The sequence below is a fragment of the Pseudorasbora parva genome, chromosome 20 (assembly GCF_024679245.1).
Source record: "Pseudorasbora parva isolate DD20220531a chromosome 20, ASM2467924v1, whole genome shotgun sequence".
Classification (NCBI taxonomy): Eukaryota; Metazoa; Chordata; class Actinopteri; order Cypriniformes; family Gobionidae; genus Pseudorasbora; species Pseudorasbora parva.
This window is the reverse complement of record NC_090191.1, coordinates 42,923,851-42,948,675: the sequence shown is the minus strand read 5'-3', so window position 1 is coordinate 42,948,675 and position 24,825 is coordinate 42,923,851. Positions and strand designations below refer to the sequence as shown.

Below are 24,825 nucleotides of genomic sequence, written 5' to 3'. Positions count from 1 at the left end.
TCAGACTCGCTTCAGTCGCTCTCACTCCCATCCTGGTATTTGGCGGTGGCTTTGATGGCGCGGCCGTTCTGAAGAGGCATTTCTTCATAATCGCTCCTGCACACACAAACAACATTAAGTGTCGCACAACACACACACACACACGGACGTGCAGCAGCACACACACTCACACTCCGATTATTACACACACACACAGAGCCGTGCAGCAGCAGCACACACTCACACTTTGATTATTACACACACAGGGACATGCAGCAGCGTGCACACACACACACACACAGAGCCGTGCAGCAGCACACACACACTCCGATTATTACACACACAGGGACATGCAGCAGCGTGCACACACACACACACACAGAGCCGTGCAGCAGCACACACACACTCCGATTATTACACACACAGGGACATGCAGCAGCGTGCACACACACACACACACAGAGCCGTGCAGCAGCACACACACACTCCGATTATTACACACACAGGGACATGCAGCAGCGTGCACACACACACACACAGAGCCGTGCAGCAGCACACACACACTCCGATTATTACACACACAGGGACATGCAGCAGCGTGCACACACACACACACACAGAGCCGTGCAGCAGCACACACACTCACACTCTGATTATTACACACACACAGGGACACGCAGCAGCGTGCACACACACACACACACACACACTCTCTCTCTCTCTGATTACTACACACACAGAGCAGTGCAGCAGCACACACACTCACACTCCGATTATTACACACACAGGGACGTGCAGCAGCGCACACACACTGATTATTACACACACAGGGACGTGCAGCAGCGCACACACACACTGATTATTACACACACAGGGACGTGCAGCAGCGCACACACACACTGATTATTACACACACATGGACGTGCGGCAGCGCACACACACTCTGATTATTACACACACAGGGATGCACAGCAGCGCGCACACACACTGATTACAACACACAGGGACGTGCAGCAGCTCATACACACTCACACTCTGATTATTACATACACACACACACACTCTGATTATTACACACACAGAGATGTGCAGCAGCGTGCTCACACACAGATTATTATACACACAGGGATGCACAGCATCGTACACACACAAACTCTATTACACACACCAACAACAACAAGCGTCAGAATAAGAAGAAAGGATGCCGTCAAAAAGTGATCGTTCAGCAAAAATGAGCCTGTGATGTTTATCCGCAGGGCGTCAGAGATGTCGGTGTGTGTGTTTCTTCAGGAGAACACAAATGAAGATTTTTAGCTCAGCTGTTGCTCGTATAATAGATGTCAATGGGGTCTAATTACACACCTACATGTCGGATACACTGGGTGTCCGCAGATAAACATCAAGTTTTCATTTTTGGATGAACTCTCCCTTTAAGATCCGGACCGTACCCGTAAATGACCTCGTCGTCGGAGTCGTTGAGCATGGAGAACGCAGGGTTGTCTTTGAGCTGCGAGTCTGCGATACGAAACACATTTCATGAGAAAGGAGTCGCTGAGGAAGCCCCAGGAACCGACGACTGCGGATCAACTCACCGTAAAGAGCGTTTTTGGACGGCGAGTAAACGAAGGCCAGCGTGTAGAGATAGAAGTTCAGCAGGCCGTAGAAGGAGAGGAACTCAGCTGGTGCGGAAAACGCTCAGGAAAACACTTCTGCTATTAAAGGAGTACTTCAGCGCTGGGAAGATGAATCTGTATTTAAACTGGGTCATTACTGAAGTAGAAATGTGAAATTATTTTTGAATTTGGTGCTTTCTAGACTGAGAAAAGATAGAAAATGTACTTTTGTCTCATGGGGATGAAAGACTACAATTCCCAGAATGCATTGCTTTGCTGGCCATCGCTACTGGATTGACCGAGTTAGAGAACAGACACTACGATTAAATACTGAACGTGTGTTCAATATAATGAGTGAGTCGCCACGCGTGCTATGGGAATTATCATAAATATGAGTTTCCGAGATAAAAACTGCACATGAACTGATGTCGTGTTGGGAAGTTCGGGAATAATTTTGATACCCAAGTTCCCAAGATGGCCGTGGCATAACCGTTCAAAATGGCGGATGGGAGACGATATGCTGTGGCAGTGGTGTTTTATTCGGTTTTCTTCCGCAAAAGTTTCATTGTCTTGTCTTGTTGTTAAAGTAGTACATATTTATATAAATTAATAATCATTTCAAGCATATTGTGTATTTTAAACACATCGAAAATCGCATATAGTTGACGCAAGATGCACAAAAGTAAACCTGACGTCCTCCATTCTATCCGACAACAAAGCGCTTGAACAAAACCAGCTCGTAATCACGACTTCTGAAGTGGGAAAATGTGTTTTTAAAACAGTGTATTTTTATCTATCTATCTATCTATCTATCTATCTATCTATCTATCTATCTATCTATCCATCCATCCATCCATCCATCCATCCATCCATCCATCATGGACCAGCTGGAGTTTGTTTATTAAGCGTGCGGGGCCACCACCCAGTAGAGCATTACAATAACCTTACAATAAAACTTTGCTGAGATTGAGACGCTCAAACCCACGCCATCGTTACTGTTCCTATCACTGCGTGTCAAGAGCTGAGATTCAGATATGCTAATGAGCACTTGCTTTTTTACCAATCACAGCAGAGCAGCTCTCAGAGAGGCGGGGCTTAGAGCCTGAATCTCTGAATGAAGCGTTTCAGACACTGAGGTAATGTGCAGTGTATAATATGAGTGTTTTTGACCTTTGATGAATGTAAACCTGTTGTAGACGACACCAAAATAGCATAATTGGGAACTTTGAACAATTTAAAGAGGCATTAGGGAATTCTGTAATGAAAGGATATAATTCTGGTAGTGGGTGGAAAGTTCGGCAACAAAGTTGTCTTGCAAGGCCTTGGAGCCGAATCTCAGGTACAGGATCACCACACTGATTAAAAAAAACAAAAACAGGAAGAGGAATTACAACACATCATGCATATGTCCAAAATTCCCCAAACACAAGCTGCAACAATGGAGAATAATCAATATTCAAGCAGGGCTCGATTTGTTCTGGCTTTTTGAGGAGGCTATAATGAGCATATCCGAATCGCCATATTTCAGTGTCTTAATGTAATAATCATTTTATAACTGCAGGCGCATTTATTTCTTATTTGGAGTCTAATGCGCGATGCCCACTGTTTGTATTAGTTTTGAGCCTATGGTTTATTTTGTTTCTGCTCTTGATCTGGCTTCTTTAATAAATATTCCTTTTTTATTAAAGTGGACGTGTAATGTAGATGTAATATATTTTCAAATGTAAGCCCATCTTATGCGTAATGACGCTTCATCCTGTCGTCAGCTCCGTCTCTAACCTCGAGGGTTTACTTTTGGCAAACCTTGTGAGCGCGCGAACCCAAACGCCAAGACCTTGCGCCAGATGTTTTATTGGTTTATTAAGTACAAACAGCCGAGTTATGAAAAATTGAGTGTGAGGGATTTGTTCACTTCACACAAAAAGATTTTGGAATGAGACGGCTAACCGTAGTAGCGTTTAGGCCACTGTCTATAATAGCCTAATTTAGAGATCACTTTATTTTTAACCAACAACTTTGATTGGTTAACGTTGATATGGTCAACCATCGGTCAAACAGTCATCGGTTAACATCCCTAATTTGCCTAAAGCATGCATATTTGTCCATAACCATGTTTATTAGAGTATTAAAAACATATACATTTAAGGTACTTTTAGAACTGATAAGAATGTGCGATTAAATTGTGATTAATCGCGAGTTAACTCATGACACTATGCGATTAATCGCAATTCAATATTTTAATTGATTGACAGCCCTAATAGTCAGGTTACCTGATCACCAGCACCACCAACGTCAGCGCGGTCAGAAACTTCAGCCGCAGATCTGAGAACATGAATTAGGATAGTGAACAAACCTGCATATGTTAAAGCTGCACAACATGTGTTATCCGTGTCAGAGGCGTGTTACCTGTGTAAGGCATGTTCTTCAGCTCAGAACAGGCACGAACCACCAGAAACACCAGATAAAGAACATACACACACACCACCAGCAGGAAGAAGATCTTCATGCCCTGCGTCAAAAACACATCAGTCACCATCAATTCAAAATGGACAATTCTGGTGTTTTTATTTTATGGAATATTGCAGTGTTTGAGATCAGATATTTATTGTAAGGATGGCTCGATACCACAATTTTGGCTTTGGTACGGTGCCACGATCTGATATTAAAACAATACCGGTATTTGAGGCGCATCATTTTACTCACTCTCACAAGTTTGGTGTTTATGAAGCGGGAAATTAATGCTAATGTTTATTATTAAATGAATCAACAAAGATTATCACATCCAATCAGACATTTGGAAACTTTCAGCAATACTCCACTGCAAAAAAAATGCTTTTATTACTTAGTATTTTTGTCTTGTTTCTAGTCTAAATATCAAAACATGCTTACATTAACATTTACTAGACAAGCAAAAATAATTGTCTTGTTTTGGGGAAAAATAACTCAAAATGAAGAGAGTTTTTGCTTAAAATAAGATAAATAATCTGCCAATGGGGTGAGAAAAATAATCTTGTTTTCTGTTTGAATTAAGATTATTTTTCTCACCCCATTGGCAGATTATTTATCTTATTTTAGGCAAAAACTCTCTTCATTTTGAGTTTTTTTCCCAAAACAAGACAATCAAAAATACTTCTTGTTTTAAGATTGTTAGATATTTAGACTAGAAACAAGACAAAAATACTAAGTAAGAAAAGCATTTTTTGCAGTGTACATTCTCTAACTCTCAAAATCAGCAAATCTGGCTTCAAAAGACACTACAAAAGCAATCTGCGCACTCAGATTCAACACTTTTGCTGTCGTTTCGGGATAGCTGACGGAAATCACTATGCTAATTTAAACATGCAAGCGATTTTATCGCATTTTGTAATGTAGGGTACCATTGCAGCTCTTTGAGGGAGAGTTTTCTATGCGCTCATACTAACAACAAACCCACAAGCCTTTAAAGAGCTCGCCCTTTACAAATTAAGATGTTTTTTCTTAGTCAAATATACACAAAATTATGTTAAAAATGTAAAATGTATGACTACTTTAGTGAGTAAACGCAGTCGGTTATGTCTAATGCAAATGTAAAAAGTGGAAAAGTGTCTAATAAAACATGATGCGATGTAATGAAATTACATATTACCTACTATTTTTACAGTGTTTTTATACCTTTATTTGTGTGTCGTACTGAGAGAAACTCACCTGGAAGTTCTGGATGTCCACTTTGTACTGATATGTGGGATCCTGCAGCTCATTCACCCTGATGACAAAAACAAAATGATCAATATAGCCGTCATCGGGGTTCAAGCGCATTAAGGCCCTTCAGCACATACGGGTAAAAATATATTCTTTTATTTAGCAAGTATGTTGTTTAGCTTGTAACCACTTAGATCACAGATGGAAAAGACCATTTACAGCCCATTTACCACAGGAAATATATGGTTTTTAAAGCTTTTTAACAGTTATAGCACCACCTATTGGCCAATCTCCCTAAAGGTTTGCATTCTTGTCGAGAGTCATATGTCGCATGTGCTCACCCAATTTCGTGAAGTTATGAGCTTTCGTTTAGGATTTATAGTATATTTTGCCACTGCCATTTTCTAAATGACCCTGTTATAGCTACCCAAAGGGTAAAGTTACATTTTTTTGGGGATAATTATTGATCTTGAGAGTCCAGAGAATTACACTGCATTGGTTTTACTCAAGATTGAGCACAAAAACAAAGGGCCGAGAGTCAAACATGCCCACCGAGTTCTGTTCCGATCGGCCTCCATTACCCTTGTCTAATAGGTGCTCAGACTTCATTGGCCGATGGCGGCCGTGTTTTGTTTTTTTAGCTAGGCCTATGTCCCCACAGACAATCATGGCACTTTGGACAAATACACTGCATCCCAATGCTCAAGTCAATTGGACTAAAGGTCAGGTGGTTCTAGCCAGTTTCATGTTTTTTTCCCTGTTATAGCGCCACCAAGTGGTTTTTCATGTGCCCTCAGATTGAGCTTAAACTCGCAATTGTGTGATATAAACTCGCAATTGTGAGATGAATAAAGTAAAAAAAAAAACATCTAACTATTTCTCCCACGATCTCATGTGGCGTTACAACAGTAAATCCATCTTGCGTTCGGTCTGCCGGATCCCTAATAATCCCATGAGTTCCTCCAGCAGAAATCCCAGCACATTTCTTACGTCTGCCAGATTCCCAGTGTGACGGCCGACAGCCACAACAGCCCCACGATGATCAGCTTGGGCAGATAAAACGTCAGAAACCGCCTCTCGCCCTGTGGATCAAACTCAGCTCAGCAAACATGATTCAATATAATAATAATAGATTTAATTTATGGGGCAAACCACCTCTCTCCATTGACTTTCTGTTGCGGGAAGCGGCCTCTTTGTCATTTCTGACTTATTACAAAAAAAATCATCAGAGACAGGAAATATAATATATAACCCTGACATTTGGATATCTGACTGAATGTTTACTGCACACGTAGACACACTGAGTGTCAGGATCCCCAAACTGACCCATTCTTCCTGATAAAGCTTCACGTCTGATTGCCTGTGTCCGCTTTTATCTCCTTAAACACTCGTTTTTTGGGGTCGACAGCTTATAAAAGCGAAGTTGTGTGTTTTTTAGCTTGTTTGCTTCACACCTTATCACATATCAGCGTTTAGACAGTGTTCTGTTTCTTGTTATAAGCGAGAAAAGACGAGGCGACCGCTTCACGCAATACAAAGTCAATGGAGAGCTTTGGATACCCCCCTCTCCCCCCGTGTGGGCGTGGCCTAAATAGGCTCCGCCTCCATTATAAACGCACCTGAACTCTGATGCCGTGATACACACACAGCCAGAAGAGCAGCAGCGCACACAGGAAAAGAGCCTGGAAGAAAGCGTCCAGCGTTCCCGGAAACCAGCTGTTCACCAGGAACGACAGCGGGAAAAAGGGATCTACCACAAATAAATGAAACATGCTTCTGAATACACACCATACTGATTTAAAGGGTTAGTTCAGCCAAAAATGAAATGTCTGTCATTAACTCCTCTCCCTAATGTCGCTCCTCACCCGTAAGACCTTCGTTCAATCCTCAAATAAAGATTCGAACGGTTATGAATCAGTGAATCGATTCATGATTCGGATCGCTTGTCTGAAATCACATGACATTGGCGATCCGAATCATGAATTGATTCACGGATTCATAACCGTTCGAATCTTTATTTGAAGATGAACGGAGGTCTTACGGGTGTGGAGCGACATTAGGGAGAGGAGTTAATGTTTTTGAATGAATCTCTTGAGTGAGTGAATGATTCAATGACTCACTCAAAGACTTAATTTGTTTCATTACTGGATGAATCAGTGTTTGAGCGAATCTCTTGAGTGAATGATTCAATGACTCACTCAAATACTTCACTTGTTTCATTTATTACTGGATGAATAAGTGTTTTTGAATGAATCTCTTGAGTGAATGATTCAATGACTCACTCATTAAGACTTCATTTGTTTCATTACTGGATAAATCAGTGTTTTTGAACAAATCTCTTGAGTGAATGACTCAGTGACTCGACGTATGTGCAGTTGAGCCTCACCGTTGTAGAGAAGCAGGAGAGGAAGCAGAATTGACATCCACTTCTGCTCAATTCCCCAATCCCTCATGGAGAACTTCCTCAACGAGTGAGCAAACATACACTGCACAAAACAACAAAGACGTCAGATACACACACACACAGCACACTCACATTACTATGAACGAGAGAAAGTGCACCGCACAATATGGCGGAATAAGTCAGATTTCATTGGTGAACAGCTTTGGAGAATTTGAACATGACTTCATGACTTTGCGTAAACATACATAGTGTTGTAGTACTCGAGATCGGTCTTGGTCTCGAGACCACTTTTTAAAGGTCTTGGTCTCGTCTCGGTATCGACCGCATTTTTACTCGGCCTCGTCTCGGTCTCGGGCGAAGATGACTCGGGATTTTGTCTCAAGACCGGTCAAGACCACAGCTGAAGGCATATAAAGAGCAGAGAACTCCACCCTGCGCGCACTCCCTCTGTCTTCAAAATAAGCACATAAGCTCTCTCTGATATTTCACATATTAAGCTAAATCAAAAGTTCAGAAAACCGAATCCATGTTGAACGTTGCGCGTTCGGACAACTGTTTTGAAGTACCGCTCGGTGTGAATTGCGCTCAAAAAAACGTTTGACCAGCTAAACAGCTGACATAAATCATACATTAAATAAACAGGAAACAATTTCTATCCAGTTATGAAGTGTTTTCTGTGTGACAAACCTTCTGCGATGTTCTGACAGCCGTGATTCACACACAACGGGTCTGCTAATGTCCGATTCACGACCAAATGACTCATTTGAACCGAATCATTTTAACGACGGTAATAAGAACTGATCTGTTCAACAATGAACTGAACGAATCAGTTTAATCATTTACTCAGAACACCTCAGAAATCAGAACACAAGTGTGCTTACCCAATTTAGCAAGAGTGGAGAGGAAGATTTATTAGTTTTAACTATCCACAGTATTTCAGCTTATGTATGTTGAATGTGTAGTAAAATAAATAGTCTAAAATCATTTAGTTTAGACTGGAGTGAGGTGAAAACAGAACAAAGTTGTTTGTTAGCTAGCTGATCATTTTATTAAATTATATGGCAGAAAATATGGCTATTTGTAAACTGTTAATGCTATTTCTAATATTGATATGATTATATACCAAAACAATTCAACCTGTTGGAACAAAAGAAACATCAAGATAAGAGATCATACATAATAGGAGATATAAACATAAGATAATAAAAAATGATTGTTTCGTTGCATTTAAAAAAAAAAAAATGGTGTGTGTGTGTGTGTGTAGGTCTGTCAGCCACCACCAAAGACCATTTTTGACCCAGGAAAAACCCTTCACATGTGAGATATTTGTTAAATCAAACTGAAGTTAATCAAAAAATGCAAGTTCAGGGTTTCTTTTCCTTGTTGTTGCACAATAAAGCTGCACAGTAACATTTTCAATTTGTAAATGAAAAATATGTACATATATAAAATAATTTGCTTAAGCAGCATACTAATATCTGTATGATACATATTCCACCTCCTGTTATTCACATTCATTAAAGACATAGTGGACTGTGTCTGAGATTAATACCTCATCCAGATTAGCATTTTTAGGGAACTTTGAGTTTAAAAATGGGATTGAGCACGCTTCACAAAACAAAACACAAAACTCTGTCAGTTTGGTGTTTGTGTCCACCATAGACTGTAAACAATATGGACATGTCGTCTTCAGTGCCTCCCATTGACGAAAAGTTAAGTGTTATTTGCTTATAGAAGAAAAAGATTAATTCCCACAAAGCTGCAATACCTTTTGATTATTTGATCAAAACTTCTCTCATGGTACACTTGCACACCCACACATACGAGAGAAGTGCCAATCATATGCATATTCCACATTTTATCATAAGTGTGGGGACATGCACTGGTCTCGGTCTTGACTCGGTCTCGGCCTGTCTTGGTCTTGGTCTTGACTCGGTCTCGGCCCTTCAAAGTCTTGGTCTTGACTCGGTCTCGGCCCTTCAAAGTCTTGGTCTTGTCTTGGTCTCGGCCCTTCAAAGTCTTGGTCATGTCTTGGTCTCGGTTTAGGTGGTCTTGACTACAACACTAAACATACACACTACTTTCTAAAGCCAAGTGGCGTTATCTGTACGCATTGAGCTATCCGCATGTCTACGCCGCGTGATTCCGCTTGAATGTCTATGCCGAAACAAACCATTATATGTGTGTGTGTGTGTTTGTGTGTGTGTCCACAATGAAAATGGATTTATAAACATACTATGTTTTTTTTTTTTAATGTAAAAATGCAGAATGTTTCTTGTGATTGGTAGGTTTAGGGCCAGGGGCAGTGTGTGTGTGTGTGTGAGAGTGTGTGTTTGTGTGTGTGTGTGTTGGGTAGGTTTAGGGCCAGGGGGATACAATTAAATAGCGTTGATAAACATGCTAAAAAGCGATTACACGACTTCATAGCACGCCATAATGGCATACGATTCAGTGTCATACATGGGCCATTTCATGAGATCAGTCTGAGAATGTGATGTTTTTGACAGAAACAGTCATTTAAAGATGGCCGCAGAGGACTTTATCAAACCATCATGAGCGACTCCAAACACGTATGATGATGTTGAGCTGTAAACTCACGGTCACTATGAAGGTCATCACAACAAACACAAACCGGAACCAGATCTCCACCTGTGAGAACGTGGTGTTGAACATCTTAAACTGGTGAAGAGCAGAGAGGAACAAGGTGTCAAAACTACGAAAAACATTTCAACTTAAAATCAACAACAAAAAGTGTTACCAAATACATGCCTGTTACTTACATCTGTAGCTAGTTAATTCCTGCAATTACACTGATGAGCTTCCCTTATACCCATAAACCTCCCCAAACCAGTCCTAACTTTACCCATCTCCACCTCAAAAGTGATTTTAATACATTGACAAGTACTTACAGTGCATCCGGAAAGTATTCACAGCGTCACGTCTTACTCCAAAATGGATTAAATTCATGATTTCCCACAAAATTCTACAAACAATAGCCCATAATGACAATGTGAAAGAAGATTGTTTGAAATCTTTGCAAAAGTATTAAAAATGAAAAACCAAACAAACATTAGTATACACAGCCTTTGCTCAATACGTTGTTGAAGCACCTTTGGCACCGATTACAGCCTCAAGTCTTTTTGAGTTTGAAGCTTGGCACACCTATTTTTGGCAAGTTTCTCCCATTCTTCTTTTTGGACCTCTCAAGCTCCATCAGGTTGGGTGAGGAGCGTCGGCGCACAGCCACTTTCAGATCTCTCCAGAGATGTTCAATCGGGTTCAAGTCTGGGCAGTCACAGTCTTCCCTTGGCCGCTCCTTTGTTATCTTGGCTGTGTGCTTATGGTTGTTAACCTGTTGGAAGATGAACCTTCACCCCCAGTCTGAGGTCCAGAGCGCTTTGGAGCAGGTTTTCATCGAGGATTCATCTTTTCCTCAATCCTGACTAGTCTCCCAGTTCCTGCTGCTTAAAAACACCCCCACAGCATGATGCTGCCACCCCCATGCTTTACTGTAGGGATGGGATTGGCCAGGTGATGAGCAGTGCCTGGTTTCCTCCATTCAGGCCAAAGAGTTCAATCTTTGTTTCATCAGACCAGAGAATTTAGTTTCTGATGGTCTGAGAGTCCTGGCTTTTTGGCAAACTCCAGGCGGTGTGTCATGTGCCTTTTACTGCGGAGTGGCTTCCGTCTGGCCACTGTACCTTACAGGCCTGATTGGTGGAGAGATGATTGTTCTTCTGGAAGGTTCTCCTCTCTCCACAGAGAAACGCTGGAGCTCTGTTAGAGAGACCATTGGGTTCTTAGGGTGCGTTCACACTTGTCATGTTTGGTTGGATTAAAACAAACCCTGGTGCGATTGCTCTTTAAGTGCGGTTCATTTGAACACATGTGAACGCTGCCATCCGAACCCTGCTGCGCACCAAACAAGCGGACCGAGAGTGCTAAAGAGACGGGTCTCGGTCCGCTTCCAGACGAACTCTGGTGCGGTTCGATTGATATATGAACGCAACACTGACCAAAGACATGTAAACGAACCAAAAACAGGACGTGATGTCACAAGATGCGACGCGTAGTCAGCTGATGTGACGATGCGGAAAGATCGGTGTATCCAGAATGAGTAACGTTAACGTTAGAGGACAAACGTAGAGCAACGAGGAAGAGCCTCATCAATATTTGGTCAGACGAGCATGTTTCGAAAATGCCAGAAAAACGCACAAACAGCAAACCTGGCTCTTCTCATCAGAGGACCTGCTGCCCATCAGGCAGTACAGACGACAGAACGGCCGTCTCTTCTGCACAACGGAGGAAATCCTGGAGCTGTTTTGAATGTTTTGATCATTTTATGAGCTCTTCATGAGTTCTCAGCGGGTAAATAATGCCATATGAACACGCATTAAATGATGCCGTTTAATCCGGCACACAGCGTTGTTCTGAATGTTCGGTAAGCAGCTCCTACGTCATATAAGCCGACCAATCAGGTTGTGAGCGTCTCCCTGAGCCTTTGGTTCGGTAACTTTAGGTGCGCTGTTAAAAATGGCAGTGTGAACGCTAAGCGGACCAGGACTATATGCTTTGTTTTTGTTTTTTGGTCCGGACCAAACGAACCGAACTACAAGTGTGAACACAGTCACCTCTCTGACTAAGGCCCTTCTCTCCCGAATGCTCAGTTTGGCCGGACGGCAGCTTTAGGAAGAGTCCTGGTGGTTCCAATCTTCTTCCATGTACAGATGATGGAGGCCACTGTGCTCATTAGGAGCTTCAGCTGCAGAAATGTTTCTGTATCCTTCCCCAGATCTGTGCCTCCATACAATCCTGTCTCGGTGGTCTACAGACAATCCCTTGGACTTCATGGCTTGGTTTGTACTCTGACATGCACTGTTAACGGTGAGCCCTTATATAGACAGGTGTGTGCCTTTCCAAATCACATCCAATCAACTTAATTGACCACAGGTGGACCCCAGTCAAGCTGTAGAAACATCTCAAGGATGATCAGTGGAAACAGGAGCACCTGAGCTCAATGTTGAGTGTCCTGGCAAAGGCTGGGAATACTTATTAACGTGACTTTTTTCATTTTTTATGTTTAATAAATTTCCATAGATTTAACACAAACTTCTTTCACGCTATGGGATATTTTTGTAGAATTTGGAGGAAAATTATGAATAATGAACTCCATTTTGGAATAAGGCTGTAACATAACAAAATATGGAAAAAGTGAAGCGCTGTGAATACTTTTCGGATGCACTGAAATTACTTTTTTAACACAAGTATATAGTTAAAGATACTCAATATGTGACCAATAATACAAATTAAACGATTGATAATAGAAGTCTAAATGTTTTTGAGCAAATCTCTTGAGTGAATGATTCAATGACTCACACATAAAGACTTCACTTGTTTCATTACTGGATGATTCAGCGTTTTTGAGCAAATCTCATGAGTGAATGATTCAATGACTCACTCATAAAGACTTCACTTGTTTCATTACTGGATGAATCAGCGTTTTTGAGCAAATCTCATGAGTGAATGATTCAGTGACTCACTCTTAAAGACTTCACTTGTTTCATTACTGGATGAATCAGCGTTTTTGAGCAAATCTCATGAGTGAATGATTCAGTGACTCACTCTTAAAGACTTCACTTGTTTCATTACTGGATGAATCAGTGTTTTTGAGCAAATCTCATGAGTGAATGATTCAATGACTCACTCATAAAGACTTCACTTGTTTCATTACTGGATGAATCAGCGTTTTTGAGCAAATCTCATGAGTGAATGATTCAGTGACTCACTCATAAAGACTTCACTTGTTTCATTACTGGATGAATCAGTGTTTTTGAGCAAATCTCATGAGTGAATGATTCAATGACTCACACATAAAGACTTCACTTGTTTCATTACTGGATGAATCAGCGTTTTTGAGCAAATCTCATGAGTGAATGATTCAATGACTCACACATAAAGACTTCACTTGTTACATTACTGGATGAATCAGCGTTTTTGAGCAAATCTCATGAGTGAATGATTCAATGACTCACTCATAAAGACTTCACTTGTTTCATTACTGGATGAATCAGCGTTTTTGAGCAAATCTCATGAGTGAATGATTCAATGACTCACTCATAAAGACTTCACTTGTTTCATTACTGGATGAATCAGCGTTTTTGAGCAAATCTCTTGAGTGAATGATTCAATGACTCACTCATGAAGACTTCACTTGTTTCATTACTGGATGAATCAGCGTTTTTGAGCAAATCTCATGAGTGAATGATTCAATGACTCACTCATGAAGACTTCACTTGTTTCATTACTGGATGAATCAGCGTTTTTGAGCAAATCTCATGAGTGAATGATTCAATGACTCACTCTTAAAGACTTCACTTGTTTCATTACTGGATGAATCAGCGTTTTTGAACAAATCTCTTGAGTGAATGATTCAATGACTCACACATAAAGACTTCACTTGTTTCATTACTGGATGAATCAGCGTTTTTGAGCAAATCTCATGAGTGAATGATTCAATGACTCACTCATAAAGACTTCACTTGTTTCATTACTGGATGAATCAGCGTTTTTGAGCAAATCTCATGAGTGAATGATTCAATGACTCACTCATAAAGACTTCACTTGTTTCATTACTGGATGAATCAGCGTTTTTGAGCAAATCTCATGAGTGAATGATTCAATGACTCACTCATGAAGACTTCACTTGTTTCATTACTGGATGAATCAGCGTTTTTGAGCAAATCTCATGAGTGAATGATTCAATGACTCACTCATGAAGACTTCACTTGTTTCATTACTGGATGAATCAGCGTTTTTGAGCAAATCTCATGAGTGAATGATTCAATGACTCACTCTTAAAGACTTCACTTGTTTCATTACTGGATGAATCAGCGTTTTTGAACAAATCTCTTGAGTGAATGATTCAATGACTCACACATAAAGACTTCACTTGTTTCATTACTGGATGAATCAGTGTTTTTGAGCAAATCTCATGAGTGAATGATTCAATGACTCACACATAAAGACTTCACTTGTTTCATTACTGGATGAATCAGCGTTTTTGAGCAAATCTCATGAGTGAATGATTCAATGACTCACACAAAGACTTCACTTGTTTCATTACTGGATGAATCAGCGTTTTTGAGCAAATCTCATGAGTGAATGATTCAATGACTCACTCATGAAGACTTCACTTGTTTCATTACTGGATGAATCAGCGTTTTTGAGCAAATCTCATGAGTGAATGATTCAATGACTCACTCATGAAGACTTCACTTGTTTCATTACTGGATGAATCAGCGTTTTTGAGCAAATCTCTTGAGTGAATGATTCAATGACTCACTCATGAAGACTTCACTTGTTTCATTACTGGATGAATCAGCGTTTTTGAGCAAATCTCATGAGTGAATGATTCAATGACTCACTCTTAAAGACTTCACTTGTTTCATTACTGGATGAATCAGCGTTTTTGAACAAATCTCTTGAGTGAATGATTCAATGACTCACACATAAAGACTTCACTTGTTTCATTACTGGATGAATCAGCGTTTTTGAGCAAATCTCATGAGTGAATGATTCAATGACTCACTCATAAAGACTTCACTTGTTTCATTACTGGATGAATCAGCGTTTTTGAGCAAATCTCATGAGTGAATGATTCAATGACTCACACATAAAGACTTCACTTGTTTCATTACTGGATGAATCAGTGTTTTTGAGCAAATCTCATGAGTGAATGATTCAATGACTCACTCATAAAGACTTCACTTGTTTCATTACTGGATGAATCAGCGTTTTTGAGCAAATCTCATGAGTGAATGATTCAATGACTCACACATAAAGACTTCACTTGTTTCATTACTGGATGAATCAGCGTTTTTGAGCAAATCTCTTGAGTGAATGATTCAATGACTCACTCATGAAGACTTCACTTGTTTCATTACTGGATGAATCAGCGTTTTTGAGCAAATCTCATGAGTGAATGATTCAATGACTCACTCTTAAAGACTTCACTTGTTTCATTACTGGATGAATCAGCGTTTTTGAACAAATCTCTTGAGTGAATGATTCAATGACTCACACATAAAGACTTCACTTGTTTCATTACTGGATGAATCAGCGTTTTTGAGCAAATCTCATGAGTGAATGATTCAATGACTCACTCATAAAGACTTCACTTGTTTCATTACTGGATGAATCAGCGTTTTTGAGCAAATCTCATGAGTGAATGATTCAATGACTCACACATAAAGACTTCACTTGTTTCATTACTGGATGAATCAGCGTTTTTGAGCAAATGTCATGAGTGAATGATTCAATGACTCACTCATAAAGACTTCACTTGTTTCATTACTGGATGAATCAGCGTTTTTGAACAAATCTCTTGAGTGAATGATTCAATGACTCACTCATAAAGTGTTCACTTGTTTTGTTTTTTTGGGGTCATGCAAATACACTTTTGTTTAGTCTGTGAACACCTTTAATGATCTGAACTTACAACAAAAGTAACATTTTTGATGTCCTTCAGGTCGTGCTGTAGGTTCCTGAAGCTGACGTTGATCTTGTACCGCGAATAGTTCAGGTAACCCAAATGCAGCACTATGATCTCATCACACGCCTGCTGATGCTGTAAAACCATCACACACACACAGATGAATTTCCGAATGAACCCATGAAGGTCACACACACAGATGAGGAGCAGGACTCACGGCGGCGCAGTGAAGGCTTCTGTTCTTGTCGTGCACGTTGTCGCTAATACGCACTACGCTAGCGTCCTGCATCACGCCCTGCAGCTCCACGTTCATCCCGAACTCCCTCCAGCTCAGGTCTGCAACTGAACACATTTCATTAGAGCTTATCTTTTTAAAGTAAAGATCACAATAACACCATTTACTAGAGCTTCTGACAAAAAAAGTTAATTGCCACAGTCAAAAATGAATGATTAAATGACTCACTTATAAAGACTTCACTTGTTTCATTACTGGATGAATCAGTGATTCTGAACAAATCTCTTGAGTGAATGATTAAATGACTCACTTATAAAGACTTCACTTGTTTCATTACTGGATGAATCAGTGATTCTGAACAAATCTCTTGAGTGAATGATTCAATGACTCACTTATAAAGACTTCACTTGTTTCATTACTGGATGAATCAGTGATTCTGAACAAATCTCTTGAGTGAATGATTCAATGACTCACTCATAAAGACTTCACTTGTTTCATTACTGGATGAATTAGCGTTTGAGCGAATCTCTTGAATGAATGATTCAATGACTCACTCATTAAAACTTCACATGGTTTCATTACTGGATGAATCAGTGTTTGAGCGAATCTCTTGAATGAATGAATCAATGACTCACTCATTAAAACTTCACATGGTTTCATTACTGGATGAATCAGTGATTCTGAACAAATCTCTTGAGTGAATGATTCAATGACTCACTCAAAGACTTCACTTGTTTCATTACTGGATGAATTAGCGTTTGAGCGAATCTCTTGAATGAATGATTCAATGACTCACTCATTAAAACTTCACTTGGTTTCATTACTGGATGAATCAGTGTTTCTGAACAAATCTCTTCAATGAATGATTCAATGACTCACTCATTAAAACTTCACTTGGTTTTCATTACTGGATGAATCAGTGTTTCTGAACAAATCTCTTGAATGAATGATTCAATGACTCGCTCATTAACACTTGTTTCATTACTGGATGAATCATTATTTCTGAATGAATCTCTTGAGTGAATGATTCCTAATGAAACTGCACACGTTTCTGAATGAACAGATGTTTAAATGCGTTCGCTCACTGTTGTCGTTCAGCTCTATGATGCTTGTGAGCCAGAGCTGCTGGTTGTAGTTGGTCAGGAGTGGAGACCAAAGGTCAAACGGGCCGGTCTAAAAAAAACACGGACAGAGGTCTGGAGTTACTGAGACACATTAATGCTTCTGAAAGAGGCTCTTCTGCTCACCAAGGCGGCGTTAATTTAATCATAAATACATTAAGACAGTGAAATATTCCTCCAATGTAAAGCAGCTGTTTTCTACACTGCAAAAAATGCTCTTCTTACTCAGTCATTTTGTCTTGTTTCCAAAGACCAAAGACATGTAAACGAACCAAAAACAGGACGTGATGTCACAAGATGCGACGCATAGTCAGCTGATTTGACGACGCGGTAAGATCGGTGTATCCAAAATGAGTAACGTTAACGTTAGAGGACAAACGTAGAGCAACGAGGAAGAGCCTCATCAATATTTTGGTCCGACCCGCATGTTTCGAAAATGCCAGAAAAAACGCACAAACAGCAAACCTGGCGTTGCTTTGAATGTTTGGTAAGCGAGATATACGTCATATAAGCCGACTAATCAGGTTGTGAGCGTCTCCCTGAGCCTTTGGTTCGGTAACTTTAGGTTCACTGTTAAAAACGCCAGTGTGAACGCTAAGCGGACTAGGACTATATGATTTGTTTTTTGGTCCGGACCAAACGAACCGAACTAAGAAGCAGTCTAAATATCTAACAATTCTTAAATCAAAATGCATTTACTAGATCAGTAAAACAATACATAAGATATTTTTCCTTGTAGACAAAATTGCTGAGTAAGAAGAGCATTTTTTTTGCAGTGTATGTGAATATAATAAAGTGAAACTCAAACCGCTTCATCTCACCTTTGATCCGTTGGCGCTGACGATCAAACCGTTGTAAGAATTCTCACTTATGATCTTCGGTCCTACAGAAGAGACAAACACAACTTAATAACTCGTATAATACCTCAGTCCTGCCGGGAAAACCATCGATGAGCACATTTTAAGACATTTAAATGCTAATTAAAGGCATTATTTTTTACATTAAAGGGATAGTTCACCCAAAAATGAAAATTCTGTCATTTACTCGCCCTCAAGTTGTTCCAGACCTGTGTGAGTTTCTCTCTTCTGCTGAACACAAAGGAAGATATTTGGAAGAATGTTTGTATAGAAGCAGATCTTGAGCCCCATTGAGTATTTTTTTCCCCTACTATGGTAGTCAATGGGGCTCAAGATCTGCTTCTATACAAACATTCTTCCAAATATCTTCCTTTGTGTTCAGCAGAAGAGAGAAACACACACAGGTCTGGAACAACTTGAGGGAGAGTTTAATACTCGTTATAAAGTTACAACTGTTCCTCTCAGCTCAAGTCTAATTACATTATTAAATTAACATGAACTGGCATAAATGAGATATAAGTGCTTATTAATTAATTTTAAAGCGGTGGGCATCGACATTAACGCTTGTCCGGGACAAGTGGATGTTTGAAGGGACAAGTGAAAAATAATTGTACTTGCCCGACGGACAAGAGCCTGATTAAAACAAAAAATAACTAGCGAATCACCAAATGCACGAATGATTGTGCATTAATTTAGTTTAAGTGGCGATCGATAGTGGATAATATATGATTAACTGACGATAACAAGGCGCTGTTGACCCGTGCAGCCTCTCGAGGAGAAATTACAACACTAGAGCGTTTAAGCTGTTTCCTGAATACCATCATGACTGAAAATGACACTGATTTCATATGACAGTTTCATAAACAATTAATTAACATTCACTTACATTTACATTCACTAAGTCACTTACATTTTAGATGCGATATTGAGTGCTTCTGTTCAATTTCAGCAGCGAAAATCGTTCACACACAGCAGACCTGTAACGCGTCTCACAGAAACAAGTGTGTTACTGAACGATTCAGTGTTTGAATGAATCGTTTGAATGAACGACTCAATGGCTGACTCATTAAGACGGCCACCTGCTGGAGGTTTAGTGTCATGTTTAAACATACTCTCCAGCATTTCTTATTAGGGGTTGAACGACTTTCATTTCAAGTCGACATTGATGTGATGAAAGTCGAGTCGACGCTGACTAGTCGCTGATGACATCATTAATTAAAAATAAAATAAACCTGAACCTTGAGCTGAGACTCGAACTCGGGTCTTCCTGTGCACAGCCAGTACCGCCGCTGGCCGTCTTGGTGCCCAAACCACCATTTTTAATGGTGCCCGCGGGTGGTGTATTTACGTTGCGCAGACAGAAATTTATCGTGGTGCCCCCTCAGCACTTGTTGCCGTACGCTTCGCGTGATGGCCGTGGTGGGAGCGGCTATAGCATATGACACAGCGCTGCCCATAAGGTTATTAATCCTACTTGACAGCTTTTATATCAGTCTTTTGTCTTATGGTCATTATATTTCTCACAGATTTCTGTTCGTTCTGAATAAGATACAGATAAAGTAGCACAATAAAGATATGAATGCATTAGTGAGTGATTGTGTGTGAATTAATTCGACCTGGCAGCGTCTCTCAGCATCGTAATAGTGATGCTGTGAGTTTAGTTATCAAGAAATATATGCTAGAACGTTTCAGTTTCTAAGCTATTATTGATAAATCACAGAACAGTGTTGACAATACATTTCTGCACTCCCGAATGGTTTTGTGAGGCGCGCGTGATCTCCGGGTGATGTGCGATCGGCTATGTGTGTGTGTGTTGCAATATGCAGCACGCAGTTTAGCGCGATGATTAACTCACGTGTACAATAAGCGTGCATTCTCCCGATCAGTTTTGAGCATCCAGATGGTAATCAAACATGTCTTGTGGAGAGCTCACGGAGTGTGCATTTATTTGTCATTTTTAACTGTTGAAAACAGAGCCGGCGTGTCAGGAATCGTTTATCCTGTTGCGCCCTCTATCCGCTTGTTAAGTCGTGACGTAAGGAACGCCGTTTCTGGGTCCAAGTCTCAACTCGTTTCACTTGAGAATGCCATTGACGCTCGTTCATGAGCGCGATTTATTCATATTAAACATCAAACGTTTAAAAAAGTTAAACATTTTAAATACTTACAGTCTACAGAACAGTCTCTGTGCTCACAGCGTCACATACATTAATATTTTAACGATTTAAAAAAGATGAATCGCTGTCTGGCCATCTGGAATTTTGCTATGGAGAAAAAGGTTATGATTATAGCTTTTTTTGTAGTATCACACCACATGTGTGTGTATATTAGCACCGTTTGTAGTTTTTCTTGTGGCATAAGATAGAGCGGTTGGACCCGGAAGCGCTGCCGAGTGACGTCAGCCTTAAAAACCGGATAGGCCAGCGACTGGTCGACGTCAAGCTTAAAGCGTCATGACAGAGCATTAAGGTCGACTAGTCGGTGCAACCCCTATTTCTCACGTGTCTATTCAAAACTACAAATCTCATAACATTCTTTAATGCAGTTGTAATTTTTCAGTGTAAATTATTTAATTTTATTGTTAACAGCCCTTATAGTGTCTTAATTTAATTGAATGTATTGATCAAATTTAACAATATAAAATGAAACCTGAAGCAGAGCCTATATTTAATAAGATTAGGGGGAAATGCCCTTTATAAAAGGTAAAATATCACAAATATGATTTTAAGTATGTCAAAGCTGATTGAACACTGGTGAGAAAATCGCTTCAGAATAAATACCAAACTTTTTTTTCAAATTAAAATAGCAAATTTTTTACTCGTACAAGTGAATGAACGATTTACTTGTCCGAAGGACACGCACATGAACATGCTTAATGTCAAGCCCTGCCGTGTTTTTTTTCTAGGTTTGGTTGTGTTTATGGGCCGCAGTATATCATGTCTTAATACTTCTTCTTTTTTAAACGCTGTATTTTTCTTCTATCCTCCCTTTATTCCACACCGCTGTCGGTGCTTTGAACGGCTCGTCTGCTTCCTGCTTCTCTGAAGCCCCTCCCTCTGAAAAACACAATGGTCTTCGATTGGTCAAATGGCCAAATGTAGTTTCCTGTATTTTTATTGGCTGAAGCACAGGTTAAGGCCACGCCCCTTCCCATTACGGGCAGAAGTCACATCTGCGGAGACTAGCGAGGGTTTATGATGTCACCAACCCAGGAAGAAGCTCGTTGTAGTCCAAACCGGCCATTTTTGTAGGCAATAAACTGCCGTAACTTTAAAAGACAATATCTCCGTTTGCAGTGAACTTTCAGCGCTGTGACTTTGCAGAGACTGTTTATGCTCAAGCAGCGACATCACACACTAACTACAGTTACACAAGTCACATCGCATGCAGACACTCCTTTAAAATGTATAAAAGGCATCTGACAATGCCTCAAGTCTCATGACTAATAATATTAATTTAATAAAAATGAGACGCAGAAATGCATGAATTAAAGCAGGCATTCCTGCTGTAGATCTCGGAGCGGATCATGTGATTGGCCTGATCGTTATCCACACAGAGCTCCATTGTGACGTGACTGGTGCATGCTGGGAAACTAGGGCTCTCACCTGACACGCCGATGAGGGTCGAGACGCCGAAGCAGAAGAAGAAGAGCACGAACACCAGGACAAAGTGTCTCTTAGAGAGAGTGTAGAGACGCATGGGGGCCAACCTGCAGACACACACACGTTTGTTTTTGTCAATTGTGGGGACATTCCATAGGCATAATGGTTTTTAAACTGTACAAACCGTACTTTCTATCCCCTTACACTGCCCCTAAACCTATCCATCACACACACACAGCCCCTAAACCTACCCGTCACACACACACACACACACACACACACACACACACACACACACACACACCTCAAAACATCAGTATTGGCGAGAGGCTCATGTAAACACTGCTTGTGTCTTTAATGAAGCTAATTATTATTATTATAAACTGGCGGTTATTAATGTTTATCAATTAATCAAATCTGATTATTAAATTGTGTGTTATTTGCGTTTGGATGAATCGACTCACAGATACAAACATACACACACACACACACAGAGACAGACTGACAAAAACACAGATATAAACACACACACACAGACTGACAAAAACACAGATACAAACACACACACACACACACACACACACACACACAGACTGACAAAAACAGACAGACACAAACACACACACACACACACACTCTCGCTCACGCACACGGACATGAAACGAGATCACGCCCACAACATCCGTGATATGTTGCGCCAAACACAAAACACATTGACAGCGACTCTAAATATAATCCATCAATTATGTATAACTATAAACACTGTGTGAAATGCGCGTGCACGTGCAGCCTCCCCTCACTCAAACATCTGGACCGTCAGGCCGCGAAACCGACGAAACCGCGTGTTTATTAAGCTCACACTCGTGTGTGTGTGTGTGTGTGTGTAAGATGCCGTGACTGCCATACACACACTCACCGGTCCATCGCGCGGATTTTATCCCATTGGCGGCGCGAAATCCGCAAGTAAATCAGAGTACACTTCGGCGCATATCCGCACACATCAGCCCAATGACGTCACGCCACGAGGTCACGTGAGCTCCGCAGCATCGCGCATGCGCCGTCTCATATCGATTAATAACGGTTAAAAAAATAATAATTAATTAAATGTAACTCGTTTTAGTGCCTCTTTAGCGAGCACGCGCCTTGCTAATATGCACGGCTAACATAATAAATAAATAAATCTATCGGAGATTGTGGATTTTTATTTTATTTTATTGATGTTATATGTTTGATTCCCATACCTGTAGAAGCGCTCGTTTCGGTACGGCGTCAGATCGTCCCTCAGCTCGTTACACGCCTCTTGAATCCGCTTACAGAAATGCTTCATCTCGCTGAGCAGCGGGTTCTCCAGGCTGTCCGGTCGCTCCATGACCTTACACCGAAAAATGGCGTTTTCCGGTGTTCAGCAGCGGCTCTTATTGAGTGGAAATGCAGCCGAAGCGCTTTTGATTGTGCAGGTCTGAGGGTCCGCGCGAGCCGCTCCGCTGCGCATGCGCGGTCAGGACCACGGACAGGGCTCAGTGCACACTAGCTAGGGCTCATTATACACTCCAGCCCAGATTTACCCTAAACCACAAACATGTCATGCGACTTTACAGACATACATATATAATATTTAAAATATTTAAGAAACCACATGATTCAAGGCTCATGATGGAGTGAGTGTGTGTGTGTGTGTGTGTGTCAGAGACAGCGTATGTGAGTGAGGGAGTGTGTGTGTGTGTGTGTGTGTGTGTGTATGAGTGGGTGTGTGAGTGTGTGTGTGTCATGCAACTTTACAGTCATAAATATATCATATATAAAATATTTAAGAAACCTCATGACTCAAGGCTCATAATGGACTGAGTGTGAGTGCGTGTGTGTGAGAGAGTGAGTATGTAAGCGAGAGTGTGTGAGACAGTGTGTAAGTGAGAGAGTGTGAGCGTGTGTGGGAGACAGAGTGTGTAAGTGAGTGTGTGTGTGTGTGTTTGTGAGTGTGTTATTGAGAGTGTGTGTGAGAGAGAGAAATGTGTGTGTGTGTGAGAGTGAGTGTGTAAGCGAGAGTGTGTGAGACAGTGTGTAAGTGAGAGAGTGTGTAAGTGAGAGTGTGAGCGTGTGTGAGAGACAGAGTGTGTGTGTGTTTGTGAGTGTGTTATTGAGAGTGTGTGTGTGTGTGTGTGTGTGTGTTTGTGTGAGTGAAGGAGTGTGTGTGAGAGTGAGTGTTTGTGTGAGTGTTTGTGTGAGTGAAGGAGTGTGTTAGAGAGTGTGTGTTTGTATGAGTCAAGGAGTGTGTGTGTGAAAGTGAGTGGGAGCGTGTGTGGGTGTGAGAGTGTTTGTGTGTGAGTGAAGGAGTACGTGTTAGAGTGTGTGAGTGAAGGAGTAAGTGTGTTAGTGTGTTTGAGTGTGAGTGTTTGTGAGAGAGTGAGTGTGTGTGAGTGAGCATGTGTTTTTGAGTGTGTGTGTGTGTGTGTTTGTGAGACAGTGAGTGTGTGTGAGTGAGCATGTGTGTTTGAGTGTGAGTGAGCATGGGTGTGTGTGTTTGTGAGAGAGTGAGTGTGTGTGTGAGTGAGCATGTGTGTTTGAGTGTGTGTGTGTGAGTGAGCATGTGAGTGTTTGTGAGAGAGTGAGTGTGTGTGAGAGTGAGCATGTGTGTGTGAGCATGTGAGTGTTTGTGAGAGTGAGCATGTGTGTGTGAGCATGTAAGTGTTTGTGAGAGAGTGAGTGTGTTTGTGAGACAGTGAGTGTGTGTGTGAGTGAGCATGTGTGTTTTGAGTGTGAGAGTGAGCATGTGTGTGTGTTTGTGAGAGTGAGTGTGTGTGAGAGTGAGCATGTGTGTGTGTGAGTGAGCATGTGTGTGTGTGTTTGT

General features: G+C 40.9%; 2 protein-coding genes across 5 annotated transcripts in view; both read right to left on the bottom strand.

Annotated features, from left to right (window-relative positions):
• tmem181 (transmembrane protein 181) lies at positions 1-23,476 on the bottom strand. Of its 4 annotated transcripts, none has more exons than XM_067428203.1 (17): positions 23,222-23,476; positions 21,984-22,087; positions 18,343-18,404; positions 17,486-17,573; positions 16,383-16,507; positions 16,172-16,300; positions 10,273-10,353; positions 7,657-7,756; positions 6,890-7,020; positions 6,261-6,352; positions 5,277-5,334; positions 3,999-4,101; positions 3,863-3,914; positions 2,865-2,947; positions 1,572-1,661; positions 1,428-1,494; positions 1-96 (listed from the first exon to the last, which is right to left on the bottom strand). In XM_067428203.1, the coding sequence occupies exons 1-17, from the start codon at positions 23,347-23,349 to the stop codon at positions 12-14; spliced, it is 1,578 nt and encodes a 525-aa protein (XP_067284304.1). In that variant the 5' UTR covers positions 23,350-23,476; the 3' UTR covers positions 1-11. The 4 variants fall into 4 exon arrangements, with proteins under 4 accessions (XP_067284304.1, XP_067284305.1, XP_067284306.1 ...); XM_067428204.1 differs by lacking the exon at positions 23,222-23,476 and adding an exon at positions 22,897-23,022; XM_067428205.1 differs by lacking the exon at positions 23,222-23,476 and adding an exon at positions 22,781-22,857.
• The window catches only part of agbl5 (AGBL carboxypeptidase 5), a 114,276-nt gene continuing 110,734 nt past the window's right edge, over positions 21,284-24,825 (bottom strand). Inside the window, exon 15 of the mRNA XM_067428199.1 lies at positions 21,284-21,434. Within this exon, the coding sequence (XP_067284300.1) occupies positions 21,337-21,434 (98 nt within the window). The 3' untranslated portion in view covers positions 21,284-21,336. The remainder of the gene's footprint in view (positions 21,435-24,825) is intronic.